Raw genomic sequence first — 22,546 nt, forward strand, 5'->3', positions numbered from 1 at the left:
TCGAGCAATAAAACGACCAAAGGGGTGCGCTTTTGACGGCGATACGATACTGTAAAACTTGCGTTGGGGGTGCAAATAAATTCGCTGCGTTCTCTAGTGATATTCAACTTACTAGACTCTACGGATTTTATGCTTTTATTATAGAAGTCGCTAGATAGTAAATATATGAAAAGAATTAGTACAGTCAGTCGCAGAAATGTTCGACCGATTCTACAACCCCTGGAAATAAATAGTATGCGATCACATTTAACCCTCTGCACTCGGAGCTATTTTAACTGGAAAATTAAACATTTCTTCCGACCTAAAATATGTATTTCCATTCCCTATGACTTTGGAAATTTGATGGATATGAAATTGGTATAATATCTCATACATTACCTAAATATTTAGTAATTGATTAGATATTTAATAATGTAAACAATATTTTGTTTGCAAAGTGCAAAGGGTTGAAAATAACTTTCTTAAAATTGAAACAGATTAATTGAGATTTTTGGACATGTTGGAAGAATTAGTTTACTAAACAATAGGTGAACAAAATTTTTTTTAAAAATCGTTGTTTACGAAATACGGTCGATTCGTGTCAATTATAAATGTACTGGAAGTTCTGTGATTTCTCCACCGAAATGATGGAGGTCCGAGGGACCGCGGTTTTGAATTCGCCGAACTTCTCGAGGCGATATCGATTGCACGTAAGAGGGTATTTTCGGTAGCTGAAGACCGGCACTTCGAGACGCCAGGAAGAGCGATGGTTACGACCGATTGAATAAAAATTCGCCGGACTTATTTGCACAGCTAACGCGGCGTTGTGAAGCGTGCTCGGCTTCGTTACCATTTTTATTCCGGCAGGAGACAAATACGAAATCTGGAGGTTGCCGTCGACGAATCCCATTTTCCGGGCGAAGCCGCGTCCATTGATCATCGAGCGAGCGATCAAGCAGTTCCGCTACCTCCGCGGAGGCATGGCTGCAGGATGAACAAGAAAGAGGAGACTCGGTTTACAATCTAATAAGACGGAGGACAGCGAAATTCTCGTCGAGGGAGAGAGAATCAGCTGCCGCGGGACCGTTCGTCGTTGTTCATCCTTCCGAGGACGTCGCAGCATCCGGAACGAGAGAATGGACCGTAGTGTCAGAGGGAACGGAGAAAGCGATGAGTAATAAGGAGTTCCCCGGCGGCGGCACGGAAGAATATTTCGTCCCGGGGTTTTGCGACAAGTAGACGACCCACGTAGACACGCGTAGACCACGAACCAAGACCGACCGACACGTACAACGTTCGAGGAATCGAGGTTACGCTCCTCGACCGTGCCCGATCGATATTCTTATTTCTACGATCACGATGCAAAGAACCAACGCCACTCGAGACCCTGTCCACGGTTCGATGCCAGTCCCCAGGAGATCGATCGCCTCGCGGAAAACGCGGTAGAAATCGACGATCTCGCTGAACAAACACACCTAACTGCGAGTATAATCCGTCCCGTGCATCGCGGTTGACCTCCTCGATGTTTATACTCGACCTGCAACCGCTGCTGGTTCAATCTACAGGGTGTCGAAGTTCTACCTCCTCGAGGAAGCTGATTCTTCAAGTCATTTCAAGCAGTTTTTCCTTTTGCCGAAATCTTCTCCGCAGCTTTGTTCAGAAGTTATTAAAGAAAAACACGGACTAATCAGAAGGTGACTACGGCGGACGAAGCTCGGCTCCGCCAATCCCAGCGCCTGGCTCAACGTGGCCGTAGTAGCTGCGCTGTAATTGGCCCGTGTTTCTTTTTCAATAACTCCGTAACAAAGCCGCGGAGAAGATTTCCGCAAAGGAAAAAGTTCCTTTAAATCACCCCCGGGATCAGCTTGTTCAAGAACGTTCTTCTACTAACGAGTATTTAGTGTACTGGATCTCTAAAATTTGTGAAAATTGAGTTCAAGAAAGTGGTGGAACGTCGTTGGAAATAATGTTGAACACATTAATGATACACTCGAGATGGCCCGCAAGAACGACGGGATTTATGGGTTGACCCAATATTTCAGCGAGAGGAATTGCAACAACGGTCTGCTTTTGGGTCGTACTCGCTCGAACAGAACAGAGGGTCGAAGAAAGGAAGACAAAGAACTGCAGCTTCAACGGTGCAGGACCCTTTTAAAAATGATAAACGTACCCCTAATTCGCCAGTGTCTCTACCAAAAAAGGCAACAAACAGTTTCCACACACGTTACATCTCCAGCTTGTCAAAGTCTGAAGAACACGAGCGACTCGGAATCGATTGCGCCAAAAATGACATTAATTGCAGACGCTAGCCAGTGACGTGGCCCGCCGTAAATTCCATCGCGAGGAGCCGTCGCATTTAATTGGCCAGCCGAGGCGGAAAATCCGGCGCGATTGCGGGAACTGTGTCACGGGAGGCTAACTGGGAAAAACAATTTTTCCAGTGAATTGGCCATAGTGGAAGCCCTGCGAGGGCCCGCGGTAACTTTCTCCGAGAACCTCGTAGGTGGTCTGGGATTCTAGCGATTCGATCGCGACGCGGCGTATTACGCGCGGAAAATGGGTAACAGGATCGTCGTCAGCGAGAGAGAGACAGAGAGAGAGACTTCGTTTTTACCAAGGGCCGACGCGCCGGTAGCCAGATGGAATCGAGGAGCTACGAATCTCGGTTCCGCGTCTCTCCGACGCGCTGCAAAAACGCCTGGAAGAAGCTTAATGGAGCGTCCTCCGGAGCTTCGGAACGATCCAGGAAGGACTAGAGAGAGAGAAAGAGAGAGAGCAGCCTCTCGCGAGTTTTTCTCGCCTCTCGAATCGTAGCAGGCTGCTCGGAAATCCCGTTGGGGGTCCAAGATTATCGCGTTCCCATAAAACGAACGTGAACGCGGCCCCCGGTGAAACGCGCCGGAAACCTAGACAAAAGGAAAGCCGCCGTGGCTCGAGGTAAGGAGGGAAACCGGGGAACAAGGCCGTGGAGGTTCACTCGAGAGAGAGAAATTCGTCCGGAGACGACCCGGCGATGACGAATCCTCCGTTTCCGGTCGCTCGCCGACGCGGGACTCGCATCCTTTCCTGGAATATGCTCGTGGCCCGCTCGGGCATATCGCGAGACGCTTTCGAAAATAACCACGTTCTCTGTTTTCGTAAAATTCGACACGGGCGTGTGGGTCTTTCTTCGGCTATAACGATAACGTTAAAGGGAACGTCGTCGGTGACAGGGAGGCGGGGGCCGGCCGGTGACGGTTTCGAGACCGAAAACCATGGCGTTTTCTATCCACGTAATCGATTTACGAGGAGTCATTCGTCCCCGACGTTTCGTTTCACGCTTCCTCTCTGTCCCGCCCCCGGTACGCTCGGACTCGTTATCTTTCTCTCTGCCACAGGCAAACGTCGTCGTCGAGGCAGGAGGTGGAAGCGTGCCGCTCGGTTTGGACCGAGGGACCGTGTCCCCCTTCCTCGATCCCAAGCTCACCCTACTGCCACTCTTTCCATCTCCATTTCCCTTTGTCGCTGCGTTTTCTCTCGTGGCTGCACCTCACCCTCAGCCTCGGTGCCATCCACCCTGCCAGAGAGAGAGAGAGGCGGAAGGCCGCCAGAGAATTCTCTCTCCTGTATCGATCGTCACGAAGATGGGGAGAGTCCCCGCGCACCACGATTTAAGTCTATTTAATGCCCGATACATTGTTTAGTATCGCGCCAGCGCGAGCCTAATACAATTCGTGCCCCGTCCCCCGCCTCCCTGAAGCTACACGCTGTGTTGTTCACCCTCGCGCTATAAAATTGCCGGCGCAATTTCGACGGACCAGCTACCTCGCCTGTATTTGGCGGTTTATTTAAATTATCCAGGGCTGAAAGAACCCCGGGCCCACCGCGGATCAACGTTCCGCTCATCAGCCTACTACCCCACGGCGAGCCCATTTTTCCCTGCTCACCCCCGGGATTTTTATTTCAATCCAACAGTATCCAATATTGCTATTTAGTTCGATTTTTAGGCGATTGTTTAAATTCTCTCCTGCTGGAGAGCGTGAGTCGGAAATAATACAAATCTAGAACTCGCCGGTGTCCCATTAAAGTTATTTTCGTTACTGTTCAGAATCAGACACACATAAATAAATATCTATAATAAATTTATTTGCACACCTGCCACTCGTGCTACTACGTTCCCGATCAATTACGCGGAACAACTATGACGCTATAGGCTATCTAGAGCCTAGATTCTAGGCCTCTCTACTCCACTTCTGGACTAATGCTGCGGGCGATGTGTACTTTCGAACGTGTGCTTCTTGCGTCGCTTCCAGCCATGATCTCCCGGTTATTTACTATCTATTTCCGTTCGTACACTGTCTTTAGAATTCCTCGGAATATCCGAGATGATCGACGCGTCATTCTTTCACCGTGAAACGATCGAAAGGCAACATTCGACGAATATAAACGAGTCGCAGCTTGCTAATTCAATCCAGGTGCAGATATTATTGAGCAAAGACCTAGTTTGCTGAGACTTCTTGCACAAGAAAGTGCCGACTCGCGATGCAAGCCTAATCTTATTAGCAGTAGAGTGTTGACTTTGCGGCGTGCACGTCACTCACGTTACTTCAGAATAGTGTCGAACCGAAGACTGCGAAGAGTATTAACGCAACTATCAATACTTAACTATCGGTCTTATTCAGTCCTCCCGTTAATATAATTGTTTAGTAACAAATATATCGATGGTATTGACTGTCGTCCAGGTAGAGCAGAGATGTTTGAAAGAGACCCTTTGCGCTCGGAGATATTTTAACTTGAAAATTAAACATTTCATCCGATCCAGAATATTCCCATTCCCCATGATTTTTTAAATTTTATGGATATGAAATTGGTGTGGTACCTAATAAAATACCTAAATGTTTAGTAATTGATTCGATACATGAAATCGATATATGAAATTGGTGTGATACCTCATAAAATATCTAAATGTTCCCGCCAGTTGTGTCTCCGCGTGTTGAATATTTTTGTGGTTAGATTTTCGATTGTATCTTTTTCGAGAAAGGTAAGTGATTTTGAAATCTTTGAACATATCTGTAGTTTCAGTTTACTTATATTAATGTTTGCCAACTGTTGGTTTGGGCTGAAATTCATTTTCTCTTTGTCAGTAGCTAGTACTATCAGTCCACGTGAAGTTTCCAATATGGCACTACCAACGTTTCCCTAATATGGGTACAGCTATTGACATTCTTAGTGTGGGTGCCGAATATGGCACTAGGTGTCATATTAGGGACTCAAGGTGTACCATATTCATCACCCCCTTCCGCTGGAACCAGCAAATGACACACCACAAAAAAAAATATTTTTCCCAAGCTGTATTAATTTCTGAACAAACTTGACCCCAGAATCTTATAGGAAGGAAATGCAACTACAACTGGTAATTTTCTGGTCGAAAAAGAGCATTCTAAAAGGATCAAAAAATGACATCAACAAAAAGTGGTTCATTAGGGACTCAAGGTGTACCATATTAAGACCCCCTTCCGCTGAAACCTGCAAATGACACACCACAAAAAAGAATATCTTTCCCAAGCTGTATTAATTTCTGAACAAACTTGATCCCAGAATCTTATAGGGAGGAAATGCATCTACAACTGGTAATTTTCTGGTCGAAAAAGAGCATTCTAACATTCTAACAAAAACTGGTTCATATTTGGGCACTTCACCCTACAAATCGTGTAGTCCTGTAAAAGTTGTAAACTATAATAAATAAGACAAACAGGTACTTTAGGTCGCGAGGATCCACAGTATGCAGTTTTATTGAGTGAGAGGCCTCTTTTCCGCCGCGTTTGAAGGCCGGGGAACAAAAGAACGAGTCAAGTGACTGCGATCCGCGCTGCTTCGGATCACCGAGCACCCATTCTTCGGCTTCCTGTTCCCGGAGGACGCGTTCGCCGTCTCGCGAGACAAGGATGTCGATCGGATGTGTCACGCGAGAAATCCACGCGTGCAGCGCGCTGCAGCGTCCGTGCGCTCAACGATGCATTCTCGAGGCAACCACGCCGACGAGTTTCGGATTTCGAATGGGCAGCTTTCGGATGCAGCAGGGAACAAGCCGGTTTTCGGCCCGAGAGAGAGAGAGAGAGAGAAGGCTGGTTGGATTACGTTTACGCGGTCCGACTCTTTTATTACAGTGGTTGCGCTGCGATTCCGCGTGCCTTTCATCGATCCAGCCCACTATTCGAGTGTTTACCGTGCCCTCGAGTCGGCTGCCATCCGTTTTACTATTTGGATATTGCTGTCGTTACCCTGGAGAGAGTAGGCGCGGTACTCGCTCGATAACCGTGCGTCCTAGAGCCTGCGGCCGGCCAGCGGACAGTTATGGAACAGCCAATCGCGCGCGCCCTCTCTCCAACTGTTCGCCGATCGTCAGATTTTAGCGCCTCATCTTTCTCATCAATAGTACATCAATAATATCGGAATTGGCGCAATCGGGGCATTTATTTTAATGGAAAGCGTCGACTTAATCCAATTCATCCGTCGGTTGCTATGTCGAATAGTCTCACTTTGAATCTTTCGAAGGATAAAACTGCAGCAATCTCATTCGTAAATCAATCATTTGTCTTGAGTAATTTAGTAACTTCGCCCGAGAGATTAATCTCCAGTTAAGTGGCAATCTTAAAAGATGTTGAATAATTTTCACGGGAAACTTCTTTCAGAGCTACTGAGGACCTTGCTAATAGGCTTTAGGTAGCTAAAGTGTTAACAATAGCGCAGAACTCTTGTTCCCCTTTTGATAGTGTTCATCGTCGATAGCATTATTATATCTGCGAAGACCCTAAAGATACAGAGTTAGTTATACGTCATTGAGACGGTAATAGATTAGTTCGAATTTGTTTATAAGTGGAAGATCTTCAGAGGTTTCACGAGATATATCTGCACGCCCGCGATGAAACATTCACGCAACGAGTTCTAAACTCCATATTTCGTAATTTAATATCGCGAATCCATCTGCGGAGATACACAGCCCCAGTAGAGCAGCAGAGTTAATTTTGAGATCTGCCATATTCGTGCCGCGGGTCGTCATGCAAAATAAAAGCAGCCTAAATTAATTTATCGTAATGGAAACTAAACGAACACGAATATCCTCTTTTAATCACACGCTGTCCTCAATTTTTTCCAATCACATACTTTTAAGCATTCTAGTAAAAGGCTGAGATATTTCTAGAGAACGACGGATCAATTCCTATTGGAAGGGTGGGGGCTCGAGGGGCGTGTCTAAGGGCTAGTTATCTGGCGGGCACTTACAAAACAGCTGCCTCTTCGCGGACATAATAACATCTAGCTTGTATCAAACTGGTTCTAATTGAGATTGAAGATCTTCTGATGAAATATGAGGAGACGGAGTGGGGGTAACATTATATCCCAGAAAGCGACGGAGTGGGGGCGTGCCTAAGAGGCAGTTATTTGGCGGTCACTGGCGCTACCTGTCCAGGATCTCTCGTAGATGTTCGCAGGACGGAGGAGCCAGGAAAAGGGATTCAGCAGCGGAGGGCCGAGCTGAAAGAAACCGGAAAGAGGCGAGCCGGCGCGGGACCCGGCCGCGATGGTATGGGGGGAATGGAAAACGCGTCGGGCGGCGATGATGGCGCGCAACTTCGTTTTTAAGTAATTGCCGACCCTTTCGAGAGCTTTCATCGGTGGAGGAAAGGAAAGCGCGCGGGAGCCTTCGGTTCGCCAGGCATTCTGGAGTCTCGATTAAGCGATTAAACGAACTCGCCTCCGCCGCTCCACGCCCCTCGGAGGCCGGGGCCGTTGCCATTATTAATTTACCGCCATTCTCCGCCCTACCGCTCTGGAATTTCTTCCCATTCTTTCTCGTTCCTCCGATCGCGGGGCTACACCGCGTCGGTGTCGTCCTTCGCCCTTCGCCTTCCATTTTTCATCGTTCCTCGCGTCCCATCGCGCCCGGTCTCATTGTTCGCCGTCATCCTGCTGCCGGAAATCGAGACCGATGAACCGCCAGAACACCCACCCACCCTTCGATGATCTTTCGATGGAGATCTGTGAAAATAGGGCGGCGCAAAATTGTCCTCGACCTTGAATCTCAAGACGGACAATTTGACTAGGACAATTTTGCGGTGACTTTTTTACACATTTTCATCGATCCGATCGGAAGACGCTGCATCGACGTCCACCTGTGACGTCAGGGTCCCGATTCGACAGCTCGTTAGCTCGTTTCCGCGAAGCGTAAAAGAAATCGTGGTCACGGTCGTCTATTCCGGCTGTCGAGCGTCCGCCACCAATTTTCGCGGGATAATTTTCCGCGCGAATCTGTCCGGGCCGAATTTACTCCGGTATCATCCCCTTCCCATACACCATCCCCTAAACTCCCTTCCTACTGCCCCCCATGTTTCGTGTCCCGCGCGCTCTCGTAGATTCTGGCGACGCGCCAGAATTAATTTCGCTCCTGAGACAGCCCGACTACAAGCCATCTCGACGCGGTTTTTGCGGTCCCGCCGGGGATATTTAAAAAGATTCCCGACAATACTCGCCCCGGTAAACATCACTTTCCCCGGGTCTTTCCTTCCTTCCTGCCTATTCACCGAAGAAAGTATCACGCTCGAGCATCGCCGGGGTCACACGAGATACGACGGAGGCTCCAACGAGCGTCGTAACATTCTTTTACACGGGGTCGATCACGCGAGCGACGCGCGTCATAGTTAACGCGCGTACAACGTCGGCAAAGTTGGAAAATTGCGACTGGGACTTCAAGTGTCTCCCATCTCTGCAAAATCAATATTTTCGAAAAGAATTCTTAGGAAATAGTATTGAAGAACTTTTGCTAAAACAACCACAAGATATGTTGTATAGATCGACAGGGTTTTCGTTTCTCCTGTTACTTGTAGGCTAAGACGAAGTGATTTAAGAAAATCCCGTTAAAGTCTGAAAGGAGGACTCTAATCGACAAGTTTACCGCTATTGTAACTGAAATAAAACACGACTGAGACTACAGACACAAAGAGACGTCTATCGGAATACGAGATATCAGACAGCGATTGGCAGAGTACAAGCGATAAAAGATAAATACATATAAGAGAATGTCAAATATGGATTTGACACACGTGGATATTATATAAAATGTTCGGACAACTTGTGAAACACCTGCCCATTATACACATTGCCCAAAAAATTGAGTGAAGAAGTATTCGTACACCCAACAGAATAACCTTTTTATAATTGTACCAAACGACCTGATTTTTTATAATCAATTAGAAACATTAGTTTACGAAATGATACGCAAAATAGAAAAGGTATTTTTTAAAACCTTTTTATATGGGCCCTTACAGAAAATTTGATATATATGTTTCGTAGATCTATAGTAGTTACACACATGTTGAAAATTACATCGAAATCGATTAACATGCACACGACCTACAAGCGGTTGAAAGTAGTGAAAATCGTAGTTTTACGTGTCGTATTTTTCCTGCGTCAAACCATTTCGATGAAATTTTCAGTATACAACTAACATAGATCTACAAAACATATTTTTTTCATTAAGGGCCCAAATAAAAAAGCTTTAAACAAATGCCATTTCTATTCTTGCATGTACCTTATAAATTACAATTTTTGGTAAATCTTTTTAGCATATCATCTCGTAAACCAATGCTTCTGATTGATTATAAAAAATCAGGTCGTTGGGTACAATTACAAAAAAGTTATTCTATTTTAGAGAGTGTACGAGTACTTTTTACACTCACTGTACATCAAGTCGATTTTATATTATTTTTATGCTCAACTATAATATTATACTCGAAAGAAATTGTTTATTGATGTCTCCAGGCCCGTTACCGTGCATCAAAATTTACGTCCGTCGCGTTATCTTTTGTATGACCCCTGTCTATAAGGGCTGAAGAGATACGGGCAATCGATATGTACCATCCATCCGCGTGTATTTCTTTTCAGATAGAGCAGCCGGGCTCCCGTATCGAAAAACCTGAAGAAAGATGGGGCTGACAAGGTGGGGACGGCCAGCAGGAGGCTGGACAGTGATTTCGTCCATCTCGATAGACGGAGAAAACGGCAGGTGTGCGCCGCGAAGAGCAGCTGCAATCACGACCACCATCTGCCGCGGTAATGCACGCCTCTTCCAAGTCCTCCAGTCTTCGGAGAAGCGAGACTCGCTGCCCGAGGCTGTCCATCCTCAATTAGACGCCACCTGAAACACGTGCCCACCTCGAATCCGCGGATTTCGATGGCTTCTTTCTTCTGTTCTTCATCCTTCGACTTTTTTTGCTGCAGCTTCCTCCGTGCTCACGGCTTCCTTCCTTTCCACGCTTCATTATCCTCCGCTTCCTGGTCGTGTGTCATCGATCAACGATCGACGCTTTGCTCGTTTACCTGCCAAAGGCTTCGGCAATGTTCAGCATCAACGCGTGCTGCTCAGGAAACAAAAGATCCCTCGGGTTTCGTTCTACACTTTTGGAACTTCACGCTTTCCTCCTGTCAAGGAACTAGAAATTACGAATTTGTAATCGTGCATGTAGTTAGAATTAAATAAAAATGTTCTCTATCGATTGTGGATAGCAGGGATTCAATAAAAGAGATACATACATCAAAAATTATGTTCTTGGATGTTTCTAATCCTTTACTGCCTTATATTCTTCAGCTAATTTCTTCAGAAATGCATAAAAATCCGCGAAATATTGTCGAGGAACAAATTAGTAATTTGTCATTGTAAAAATATTGTTGATGAGGGATTGTACCGTCCGTGGTAAAGCAGTTCTCTACGTCGCCACGTGCTCCGATGCACAGACACGTGGCGCAATCTGCCGCGAAGCACGTGGCTCCGAGAACCCCGTGGTCACCCTGACCTTTCCAGCGATAACACTTTCGATAAAGAGAAATTACGATCCCGTTATCTCTGGACTATCCCCTATCTAAACAGTCGGGAGAAACCGGATAACATAAATCCACTTAAAGTCTTTCCTCGGAGAGCATTTGTACTTTCAGAGGGGCTCGTTTCCTCGGGATTCAGACGCGAGGGTGTTTAAAATCGATGTCTGCGAATTACAGGAATACTCTCCTTGACACCTCTAGTCGAGGACTTGTACCAAATAGAAACTACAATCCTTCTTCAGCAATTATAATAAAACGATGTATTCATACTTTTTAAAAATCGAGTCTTCCACGTACTCGTTGTTATAAATATATAAAATTCGTAGTCTAAGTATTAGTGAGCATGCATACACTGTTTCAATCCTCTCATGCTCATAAACAACTCATTCGAGCGAGTGTTTCACATGATTTTATCGAATCCTGTGTTCCGAGATTAATTTTAAAAAGAGATCTTCAAGTCCCATTTTGACGCGATGTAGCCATTGACCATGCCAATAAGCTTCTGATAAGAATAATATGTTAACTAGACAATTATGTACAAAATGATCGACTTCCACAGTTCGGTGCCAAGCCTTGTTCGGTACCAGAGATGCAGAGAATCCATCTCTGATCCAATCGTGAGAAAATTCTGCTAAAAATTAAGCGCTGTTTCGTGCTAAACGTAGCGGAACCTTTGCGAGGGGTTAACTACGGGCAGCCTGCGTGAGACTGCTTGCCGGAGTGACCGGTACGACACCTTTCCTCTCCATCTCCTCCTTCAACTTGAACTTCTGCACCTTGCCGCTGGTGGTCTTCGGGAACTCGTCGACGACCTCAACGTACCGTGGAATCTTGAAGTGCGAGATCTTGCCCATGCCGAATTTCCTGAGCTGCTCGCTGGTGATTGTCGCACCTTCCCGAACACGCACGCACGCGCACATCTCCTCGCCGTAGACGTCGTCGTGGACGCCGAAGACCTGCGCCTCCACCACCAGCGGATGCGTCATCAAGAAGTCCTCGACCTCCTGGAAACGCGATTCACCGGGATAAGCGGGAACGAATACTGTGCCAAGTCACGGTACCGTGTACCCTTACCTTCGGGAAAATGTTCTCCCCGCCTCGAATCACCATGTCCTTCAACCGGCCGATTATGTGGCCGTAGCCGTCCGAACGTAGGATGAATTGGTCGCCTGTCTTGAGCCAACCGTCCTCCGTGAAGGTCTTCTTCGTGTTCTCCTCGTCGGCCCAGTACTTCAACATCTGAGAGTAGCCGCGGACCATCAGCTCGCCTACGGTGCCGAAGGGGACTGTTTCACCCTGAGGGTCCGTCACCTTGGGAAAGTGGAAGATTAGACGAAGGATCTAGCTTCTAGGTGTATTATAATTAGTACGCCGCGGATCTTCTTGCATTTAAATGATTTGAATGTCTTTCTGTATCTTGCAATTAGACGATATTTGCTTAAAAATCCGCTAGATGTAGATGAGACATCTGGACGTCATACCTAGCTTCTCACCTTGAGTTCTAGGTGACAGGATATGTGGCCAATCGTCGTCTCTGTCAATTCTGGTGATTCGCCTGGCAACGACTGACAGACCACTGCTGTTGCCTCCGTTTGACCGTAGATCGTCTGCCAAATCAAAACATGATTTTTAGTTACATTACGTTATTTTTTAGTCCCACACTTCTTAAACAGATGATGCGAAATCTTATAATACGTTATAAGAAACCTTATAAGAACAGGCGTGGGAGAGATCCAAAGCTATGTGAGCACTGAAGTATCACCATTCTTTGGTCCAGGGGAGGTGGATCAGGTCTCAATTTTGAGTCCTTGAGGTTTTCTTAGTGGGTATTACACTTTCCCCCCGAACGTCATCTTCAGGAGGGATGTTATAGTGCGTAAATTAATTTTTCCTAACTCAAACTTTAAAAAAAAAAGGTGATGCGAAACCTATTTCGCGAATAAATCCCACATCTATGCCGCGGGATTGCAGACCTCAATTCCATGTGTTTCATTAGTTCATAAATCGTGACGTTTACGCGAGGACGTGCACTTAAATAATAAAGTTGAATTAACACACGGGTTGCTGAATAAATTCATTGCGAGGGGATCTTTTTATTTTCGCAGGGAAGATCGGAGGCTCGCGAAGTTGGAGGTTTCCTCGAGGAGTTTTCAGGATGGGAAGAGGCCATAAGGGGGTGCATACGAACCGTGAGCGAGGGAGAGGGCAGACCGATGGAACGTAATAAACGCCGGGAACAACCTCGGGAGCCGATTTCGCGAAAGGGAACGTTATTGATCGCGGGACGCGAGGAACGATATTTCTCCTCGCGGAATCGTATTTATGCATACGAACGAACCGAGGAGTTGCTCGGCGCGGGAGATATGTGCATAGATAACGGCCGTACGCGACGCGTTATACAGGCCCGAATCGGAACCCGCGACCCGCCTCGTGTCGACGACCCTTGGACGATACCCGCCGCCGTCGCCTACCATCCGAAGATATTTCGACAATTATGGATAGTGGCCCACACACACTATTATTAGTGTTCTCCAGAAACGGAATCAACTTTCTTAGGTTCGACGAACGGTAGCGTGATAACGGCGATCGTATATTGACTCTGCCCGAGAAGTTTCCGGTAGCCCAATTCACCTGTCTTTACCGGCGCCTGTGAGTTTAGGCTGCGCGAACGGACTTTTAAAAGTTCGGGAATCGATCGTCCAGGCTCCACAAAGAGAGAACAGGGTCTAACAAGACCAGCGGAGTTTTTTAAAGATTTTTTGGTAAACTAGGATTGCAATCTTCAAGTTGTACCCTCTTTTATTCCCTGCATTTCGGAGGGGTGGCTGTAAAAGCTAGGAAGCTTCACTGCAAATACTGGATAATTATGGTTGATGACACAAGAAACCTTTTTCTGTCCGGTTATTTTTTCATAGTTTTCTAAAGGTCTCAAAGAGTGGCATCATTTAGAATCGAACACAGCGTAAACTCAAATTGACACTTGAGTCGACCACGCAATAAGCACGTCTCAATAATAATAAGACTACTGAAAGATCCATTAAAAGACTCTGGGCTATGGAGACGTCAAAAATCATGAAAGAATCGCCGGTAAATTATCGAAGTGGGACAACAATAAGGAAAAGGAAATTGCACGCGCTATCTAAACGACCTAGCCCACTATTTAAGCACTAGAAAATCCCGGGGGTATTTGCAGCCGATAAGATGCGGGTATCTAACACCAAAGACAAGATAGCGACGGTCTGCCTTCCGTGCTCCACTTCCACGGTAGTTCGCTATCAATTGACAGTGTGCGGGACGAAAGGCGATGGGAGAACATTAAACGGCGTATTCGCCGGAAAGTAAATGTCACGGAGGGTTTTCTCGGGATGATTCTTGTAGCCCGGTCGCTCACCTTCATCTTGTCGAAGCGGAAACACTCTCGTATCCTCTTGAACAGTTCTGGAGAGGCAGGGGAGCCTCCGGTGACCCCGCAGACCAGCCTTATTGGCGGAGGCTGAAGCCGTTGATGGGCGGCGAGAAGATTGATCTAACGCAAACGGTTTGCGCGTCTTATTTGAACAGGGCCAACGAGAATTTTATTGCCGGCTCGTAAAGGCGACGCGGAGCCGTTGCTTTTCTTACCCACATCGTCGGTGTCCCATAAGCGATCTCGCATTTCTCCTTCACCATCACCTCGATCGACTTGACCGGGTTGAACGAAGGCGACTCGAGCACGATCGTCGTCCCGGCATGAAGCATCACTAAGGTCTTCGTTATGCCGAACGCGTGGAAGAAGGGGACGTTCATGCAGACCTTCAAACCCTGGTGGACCTCCGATCGCTCTAGAACCTAATCACCAACCCAATTAATACGGTAGAGTCGTGCAGATCTTCAGCAGAGTCGCCAAGTCAGGGAAAAAGAGTTACCCCCTCTCTGCCGCGTTAAGTGGCCGTAGAAGGGGAAGACAGAGTGAGGGTAATCAACCACAAATAATCTGGCAACTCTATTCTTCAGTCCTGCACACTTATTGTTATATATTTTACAATAATTGAGCACGTGCTCGATCGTAAACCAAATTGATTAGTACAACGACTGTGCATGCAGGCATTCTCGGTGGATTTCCGATCTAGAGCAAAGTCTAATAACTGAAGAACGTTTTCCCAGGAATAATTATTCGAGAGGACCATTCCCGTCCGACCGGTGAAAAGTTCATTTGAATGAAAGTTCCACGTTCACAAATGAAATTTTACCCTGCTCGAATCATTGTATCGGATGATTGACGTAGATTGCGGGGCTGGATTGCCCCTAGATACACACACTTCATTGTAATTGCTGGAACGAGCAGGTGAATCGGCGAACGAGGTACTAAAACCAATTACATTTGTTCTACGACCGTGTGTATATATATATATATAGTTACTGCGCCCTTTAGTTTCCCTTGCGTGATGGGAAGACGAGCTACTGGTGCATACCAATGAATCATAGCTTCGAAGATCACGTTTTTGTACGATTTGCAAGGAAAATTCCAAATTGAGCTTACCGGTGCACGGAGATCAAGGAACACTTGTATTAAATGATGTGGAAGGGTGTACGAGGGTTGGAGAAGCATAATGAAACACTCTCCACAAATGGCAGAGTTTTTCCAAGTGGGTTTTAGACCCACTTTATTCGAAATTTTTATTTAAATAACATTCTTGCCCAACTCTGACAAATGGACTTCTCAAAGAAACATTCTGACAGAAAGAATTGCAACTGCAGATTTAACAGTGCTGCACCCTTTAGAAAATGTAAATGCACCCTCAATTGACTACTTTTGCAAGACAAATTCCTAGTGAACATACAGCTCTGCTTTTGGATCAGATCGGTGCAACCAGTGCACAAGAATTAAATAAGGGGTGTGTGAAGATGTATAAGGGTTGAAGAACTTTGTCTACGTCGACAGAAAAAATTGCAACTGCAGAATTAACAGTGCTGCACCCTTTAGAAAATGTAAATGCACCCTCAGTTGACTCTACTTTTGCAAGAAAAATTCCCAGCAAATATACAGCTCTGCTTTTGGATCAGATCGGTGCAACCAGTGCACAAGAATTAAATAAGGGATGTGTGACGATGGATAAGGGTTGAAGAACTTTGTCTACGTGGACAGAAAAAATTGCAACTGCAGATTTAACAGTGTTGCAGCCTGTAACAGTAATAAATCCTTAATTGACTGTACATCTTCATAACATAATTAATAACAATAATGAATAACGAGCATTACCTGTCGCGAGTTGTTGACGAGAGCCCTGTGGCACAGCAGAGCGGCTTTCGGTTTTCCGGTGGTCCCCGAGGTGAATTGAATGTTGCTGCCGTTGTAGCAGGAGATCGCGTCCTGCTCAGCGGCGATCGCCTCGACCTCGATCCTCGAGGGCAGGTTGTCGACGTCGCGGAGTCGGCGGGTGCCCCTGCAAAGATTCGTGAACCGTCAGGGTTGCGAATCGATCGCCGAGTGGATCGTTCGCCGCGTTTGCTCGACGGTTGAAAACGAAACCAAGGCGCGCGGCGAAGGCGGAAAGAGCAGGCCACGAACCAGGCGCACAGCCATTAACCTAATTGCGCGTCACGGTGATTCCGTTCGCGGGCCAGCGATTATTAATCAAATCGGCCCCCGATGATCGGGCAAAAGTTCGAGAAATTACGAGTCCCCGGTGGAAATAGATTGGCCGGATGGGCGAGAACGCGCGGACGATCAATCGACCGCGAGGATCGCAAGCCTCGAAGACGGACTCGCGAGACCACGTTTTTACCAAATTGCACTCGCGATGATTTGCTCCCGACAGTGATACGTACACTGTTCGATGATCGACTGATAACACGCTAAACCCGAGAAACATGGATCGAGATTAGCTTTCGCTAATCTTAAAGAACACTGTCACGGTGATCAAAATTATGTAACGGAAAGTTTACAGCTTTTTTACAATAATATTTCTGTCCCTATCTCGTAAGAGTCGACCTTTGATGTTAAAAATGGAATTGTCTTTATCCTAATTGCTGATTGCGCCTCTTTTTACTATGCACTTTTTATGCCAATTATGCGTCCTCGTCGGTAAGTGGGCGATAAAAACTGTATATTATACATACAAAGACTAATATTCGGTGTACTATGCAAAATGATGCTGAAACAAACACTGATAACACACTCATTATTAGCAATGAATGCTTCTGACTCGCCAGGAATTGTGAATGAATTACCATGTTGCAACCGTCTAATTTCGTCTGCTATCATTAAACTAAAAGTGTTGTTTAAGTTTTGCAGCTCATTCAAACCAACTGATAAAAATTGCATCAAAGTAAAAAATTTGTCTCTTAAGCTCAATAGCGCATTCAGACGGCCAACTAATTACCTAGAGAAGCTCCGTAACATTATCTACCATTTCTCAAACGCGAAGGGACAATGGCGTCGCTCGTATTTGCGCGAAGGCCCGTGCCCGGACCGATTAAGGCGTTGCTAGAACAAATCGCGGCGCGTTTTGACGACGTCGCATGCTCCAGACGCCAGCAATTACATGTTTACAAGTGCCCAATCATCTTGAATCGCGTGGCACGAGCGTCCGGCCGCTCACGGGTCCGCGACAGCGAGCCGGATCGCTACGACCCGGCGTTTAACCCGCTTTCATCGATGTCGAATACGCGATTTACGCGTCGATCGCGGACTCTGTTCAGCTCTCTCACGCGATATTCATGACTCACGGGACTTCGCGCGAATCAGCGACCATGCGAATACATTAAAGCCGCAGTTTTGACCTCGCACGGTCCGCACATAGAAACGGCGACGAATTCATCTGAAAGCTATGTGTTCTCTTTTGCTTCAGCGTGAACTTACTTTACAAAAAATTCTATTTTCACAATAATGCAATCGACAGAACACGTTGAACATAACGGCGTCTACCTCGCCCGATAGATTTTAGTTTAACGGTTCTCTAACGTTACTGTTAAAACCGGATTGTGAATCTAATAAATACCAGTAAAAAGGGCGCTGACTTTATTCGCACGCCTAACACACTTGTTTGCCTCTGCCGACTCGACTCGTTGGACAACGTACGAGTTTCGAGCCGGAGGTTCGGCCCTCGGACGACGCCGGGCGTCCGATACGACCGCATTTCCTAAGGACGAAGGATTTACGTGTGGCTTCGTCGCCGTCTCCTGTCCCGCTATCGACCCGCCCTAGCCGGATACCAAGAGTTATCGCGAACGGTGTCCCGTCCCCTCGCTTAAATTAGACGAAATTCCAAGAGGTCTCGGCTCTATCATTCGCGAGAGATAACGCCGCGAGCAAGTCCGAATTGATTTGTTTCTAGGAGACCGCGATCCACCGACCGTCGGGACGTTGATCGAACGCTTCCTTACGTCACGTGATCCTCCGAATGGATAATGATGTGCTTCAAACTAGGGCAGTCCTGTTTTGCCTTAAGTAGCATGGCTGGGTAGTCCTGAGTCTTGAAGCTCTTCGGAGCGATCACCGCGCTGGCCTCTACCTTCTGCAAGCAGTACGAAATTTCTCCCTGTTGATACGCGGGGTTGATAGCTACCAGAATCAACCCGGCCCTCGCAGCTGCCGCGAAGGATATCAACCATTCCGCTTGGTTCGGACCCCAGAGGCCCAAACGGTCACCGCTTTTCAGGCCTAGCTTCTTCAAACCTGCTGCCAGATGGTCTGCTCGGCGCAACAGCTCTGAGAATGTTAGGCGAACATTCTGGTCCACCGAGATTAGGCACTCCTGGTCTGGCCATCTCTCTGCTGCTGTACCTGTTTGAAGATAATGTGTTAATTTGTGCTTTTAAAGCAGTGGACAGATTAGAAGAATTAAAGAATGTCTATTCATTGAAATTGATAGAGCAAGAAATGGAACAACAATTTTTAGTTTACAGTGTATTGCTCCAATTCTAGAAAATAATGTTTCATATGATTTTACGCATTCACGACAACAATTAGAAGAATTGAATGACGCTTTTATATTGTCTCTCAGTTATTAAAATTGTTGACAGAGTGATGATCAGACTGTGGATCTTCGTGCATAAAAATTGTCTACCTCGATTGCAAAAACTTGATTTTCTTCCTTAACAGGTCTAGCACATGGAAAATAATCTGACAATATGTTAAATCGTGTTTGCGCTTCAGCGATGACAGATAATAGCGTATCGAACCTTCTGCTAGCTCCTCCAATAAACAAACCTCAGATTACAGCTGGTAGCTCGAAGTTGTGCACACATTGCCGCCATTGGTGTCACGGTTACAACCAAGTCCACAACGTGGATCTCGCAGAAATAAACCGAGAATAAATATCCCTAACTCTCTGGCCACGATACCAACGAACGCATAATACCCTCAGTCTGCACAAATTCGAGTTGCCTCATCTAGAGTTTGTTGGAGAAACTACTAAACACACCAAGCACTAACAGCGATTAGACTGTTTTACAAAAATGGCAAGAATTTATTTAAATCGTGTGCACTTTCTGACTAAAGAAATTCATCATTTCCAGCGGAAGTTCATAATTTTAACAATAAAACAAAAAATCTGAGATCGTTTAACCTTCAGCGGTAGGTTCAACGTCAAGGACAGGTGAAAACAATACTAAATAATTTTAAAAAATCTGCCAACATACCGATCAATTGTCCAGTGGTGGTGTCCTGAAGCGGCACGGTTCCGCCGTGCGCGATGTGCGCCAAATTCGTCCGGGTTCCGTGATTAAATCGTTCTTGTCGCACGGAAACGTGTCGCAATTTCCAGGCCCGACCGTGATCTAGATAAAAAGTTAGATAAGCGTTTCGCATAACTTCGGCCCGTGCCAGCCCGGGTCGAGAAACTCACCGCGAACAACTTGCCCGCCGTTGGATGCGGCCAGCGTCTTGATTGCGAATTTCCGCAGCATTACTTGCGATTTATGTCGACTGATCGCGAGATCTACCTGTCGATGTCCCTAGATCACAACTGGGGCATGCCCCGAATCACAACGTCAAGAGCGACGAAAACGCGACACTATTTACAAGCGGTTTGTTATTCCGACTCCGTCGGTCATCAGTCGGCGACGACACGCGACTTCACTCTACTAAGTGTCAGATCATCAATCGGCTAACTACGCTAACAACGAACACATATCGGTTAGGCAATCGCAGATGAACGTTCAGAGACGCAATAGCGCCGCTGCGAAATCACCAAGGCGAGTGACTTTTCATTACCGTTGCGCTAGTATTCCCCTACCATGTGCATATAAGATACCATAATCGGTAATCGATCCTCCGATATCTTTACATTTTTTTCTCTTACTGACACGTATCTCTTTGTTTACCCGACGGACAGGGCCTGTCCGCAATTTTGCTAGTGTGCCCGCGATGAGTCGCTTCTATGGATCGTGGAATTAATTCAGAAGTTTTCCTTGTCGCATGTTAGCAGGCTGTTGCATATGAAATAACCGATCAAGGCTTATTAATAACAGCGAGCACCGTTCTAATTTTTTAGTCAACACGTATTGTTCTATACCAACGTTATTTCATTCTACATTCTACATAGATACCCGGCTTCCTGTTTTTACTATACAAACTCATGATTTCATCCTTGACTCATCCTCAAACTCTACCATATCCTCGACCTCTGTCCTTGCCGCATCATATTCGAACCTTTGACTGGCCACGTCATATTGAAAACTCTGACTTTATCTCATCCTAGCCCTTACAATTACTAAACCCCCACCATTCAGGCTAGAACCTATACAGGGTGTCCCAAAATTCCTTCAACAGCCGGAAATGGGAGGTTCCTGAGATCATTTGAAGTGATATTTTTCTTTGCAAAAATGTTATCCTCGGCTTTGTTTAGGAGTTATTAACGAAAAACACGGACCATTCAGAGCGTGACCTAGACGCGAGTTGGCACAGTAGTCATGACGCGCCAACTGTCTATTGGCCGACTGTGGCAACTCGCGTCTAGGTCGCGCTGTGATTGGTCCGTGTTTTTCGTTAATAACACCTAAACAAAGCCGCGTATAACATTTTTGCAAAAATATTGCTTCAAATGATCTCAGGAACCTCCCATTTCCGGCTGTTGAAGGAATTTTGGGACACCTTGTATACAGTAAGGAGCATAACTGATTCAACACACTTTAAATCAGAATAACTTTTTTATCAATGGACCAAACGACTTCAATTTCTCTGCAAGGCTAGAAGAATTAGTTTAGTAATAAAAAAAAAAATAAGAAAAAATAACCGGGCAAAAAAAATAGTTCTTCTATGATATTTCTCCTTCGGTACCATTTAAATTATGGCATAAATATTTTTTTGTGCCATTGATAATAAAGGAGATATTTAGGTGGCCTCCTTCAGCTGAGACACCCTGTATATTGTCAACGTGTTAACGATTAAGTTCCGTTGTATCTTACGAATAAAATACAAATTAACGGAGTACAACAGTATTAAGCACGTATTAAGCACGTTAATTAATTTTAATTAATTAATTAAGAAAAGAATATAACACTGATTGAAATAAAAATTATTGCAAGTAAAAATGGACGTCCGAATCAAAATTTGAGATAGGTACTTGCTTTAACATCGAACATTTCATGTAGTAAATTTTTCTGTGAGGCCGCCTAATTTGCGAAATAATTACCTACAAGATTACATAATTATATCGTTACAAAAATATTATGGTCAACTGAATGACTTGGCCAGACGCTGATAAAAGATATCGGTCACTGTATGTGATATTTATAATCTGCATATATTATGTTTACGCTTGTCCCGAACGCCCGAACAAATTCGTCTGTGATTTCTTTCGAATGTTTTCGACAACGTTTCAGCGTGATTCCAGAGCGTCGATCTTGGTCTCATTCTTCCCACTGTTTTTAGACTCGTACATTTCCCCGGAAAGGTACACCGTCCTGGAAGAGTTACGGTTATTCCCGCCATTTACATGGTGTTCATGACGTCTAGCGCTCGCTCCCCGAGATAATGAATCTGCTAGTGCCTTTTTATGGGAGCTCTCGAAGCCATAATTTCACTCCCACGAGTACCGTTGTGATAATTCAATTACTGGGAGTCGCATCAAGTCGTCATTAGAAGAATAACAATGATACAAAACAAAAGTTCCATTACCTCGCTACGTAACATTGATAATGTTTGCTGTAGGCTTTAACAAGCGTCCCGTTATCAGCTGATCGGATGAATACAGCTGCGGAAAGCATAGTCATTAAGTCATTATCTCGAAGTCATTATCACTATTAACGTGACAATGGATGACAAGTAAATAATAGTAACAATATGTACACTTGCATATTTAGATATACAGGACACGTGCATAGCAAATTGCGCGTGCACTATCTCTGCACGTCAATTGGGTTAAAGATCGAACACTGACGTCATTTCATAAATTTCGTTCTCGATAAGAAGCTAGTCTTCGAGATAGAACAATCTTCAGCCTTATAACTAAACAATAATTAGTAAAAATTTAACTATTTTTATTCAACTGCAAATACGTTTTTACTAATATTTATTATAACGTAGTGCCTATGAGATTATTGAGCCAGAAATTAAGTCTCAACAACGACGTAAAGTGCCTAGGATTGGGATTGGGCCCGAAAAAATGTTGTTCACGAGGGGGGCCTTGGACTACATAAGTTTAAGAACCCCTGCCCTATACTATATTACTATTATTATACAGTCGGCGGCAATAATAAGTTGACACCCTTAAAAATCACATAACTTTTTAGA

General features: G+C 45.5%; 1 protein-coding gene across 1 annotated transcript; it reads right to left on the bottom strand.

Annotated features, from left to right (window-relative positions):
• Positions 1-10,553: 10,553 nt before the first annotated feature.
• Acsf2 (Acyl-CoA synthetase family member 2) lies at positions 10,554-20,028 on the bottom strand. The gene is made up of 9 exons (XM_076440449.1): positions 19,659-20,028; positions 19,453-19,590; positions 18,196-18,595; positions 16,070-16,253; positions 14,452-14,658; positions 14,222-14,356; positions 12,324-12,437; positions 11,905-12,141; positions 10,554-11,834 (listed from the first exon to the last, which is right to left on the bottom strand). The coding sequence occupies exons 1-9, from the start codon at positions 19,717-19,719 to the stop codon at positions 11,514-11,516; spliced, it is 1,797 nt and encodes a 598-aa protein (XP_076296564.1). The 5' UTR covers positions 19,720-20,028; the 3' UTR covers positions 10,554-11,513.
• Positions 20,029-22,546: the final 2,518 nt, after the last annotated feature.

This window comes from Lasioglossum baleicum, chromosome 16 (assembly GCF_051020765.1).
Source record: "Lasioglossum baleicum chromosome 16, iyLasBale1, whole genome shotgun sequence".
In the NCBI taxonomy this organism is placed as follows: domain Eukaryota; kingdom Metazoa; phylum Arthropoda; class Insecta; order Hymenoptera; family Halictidae; genus Lasioglossum; species Lasioglossum baleicum.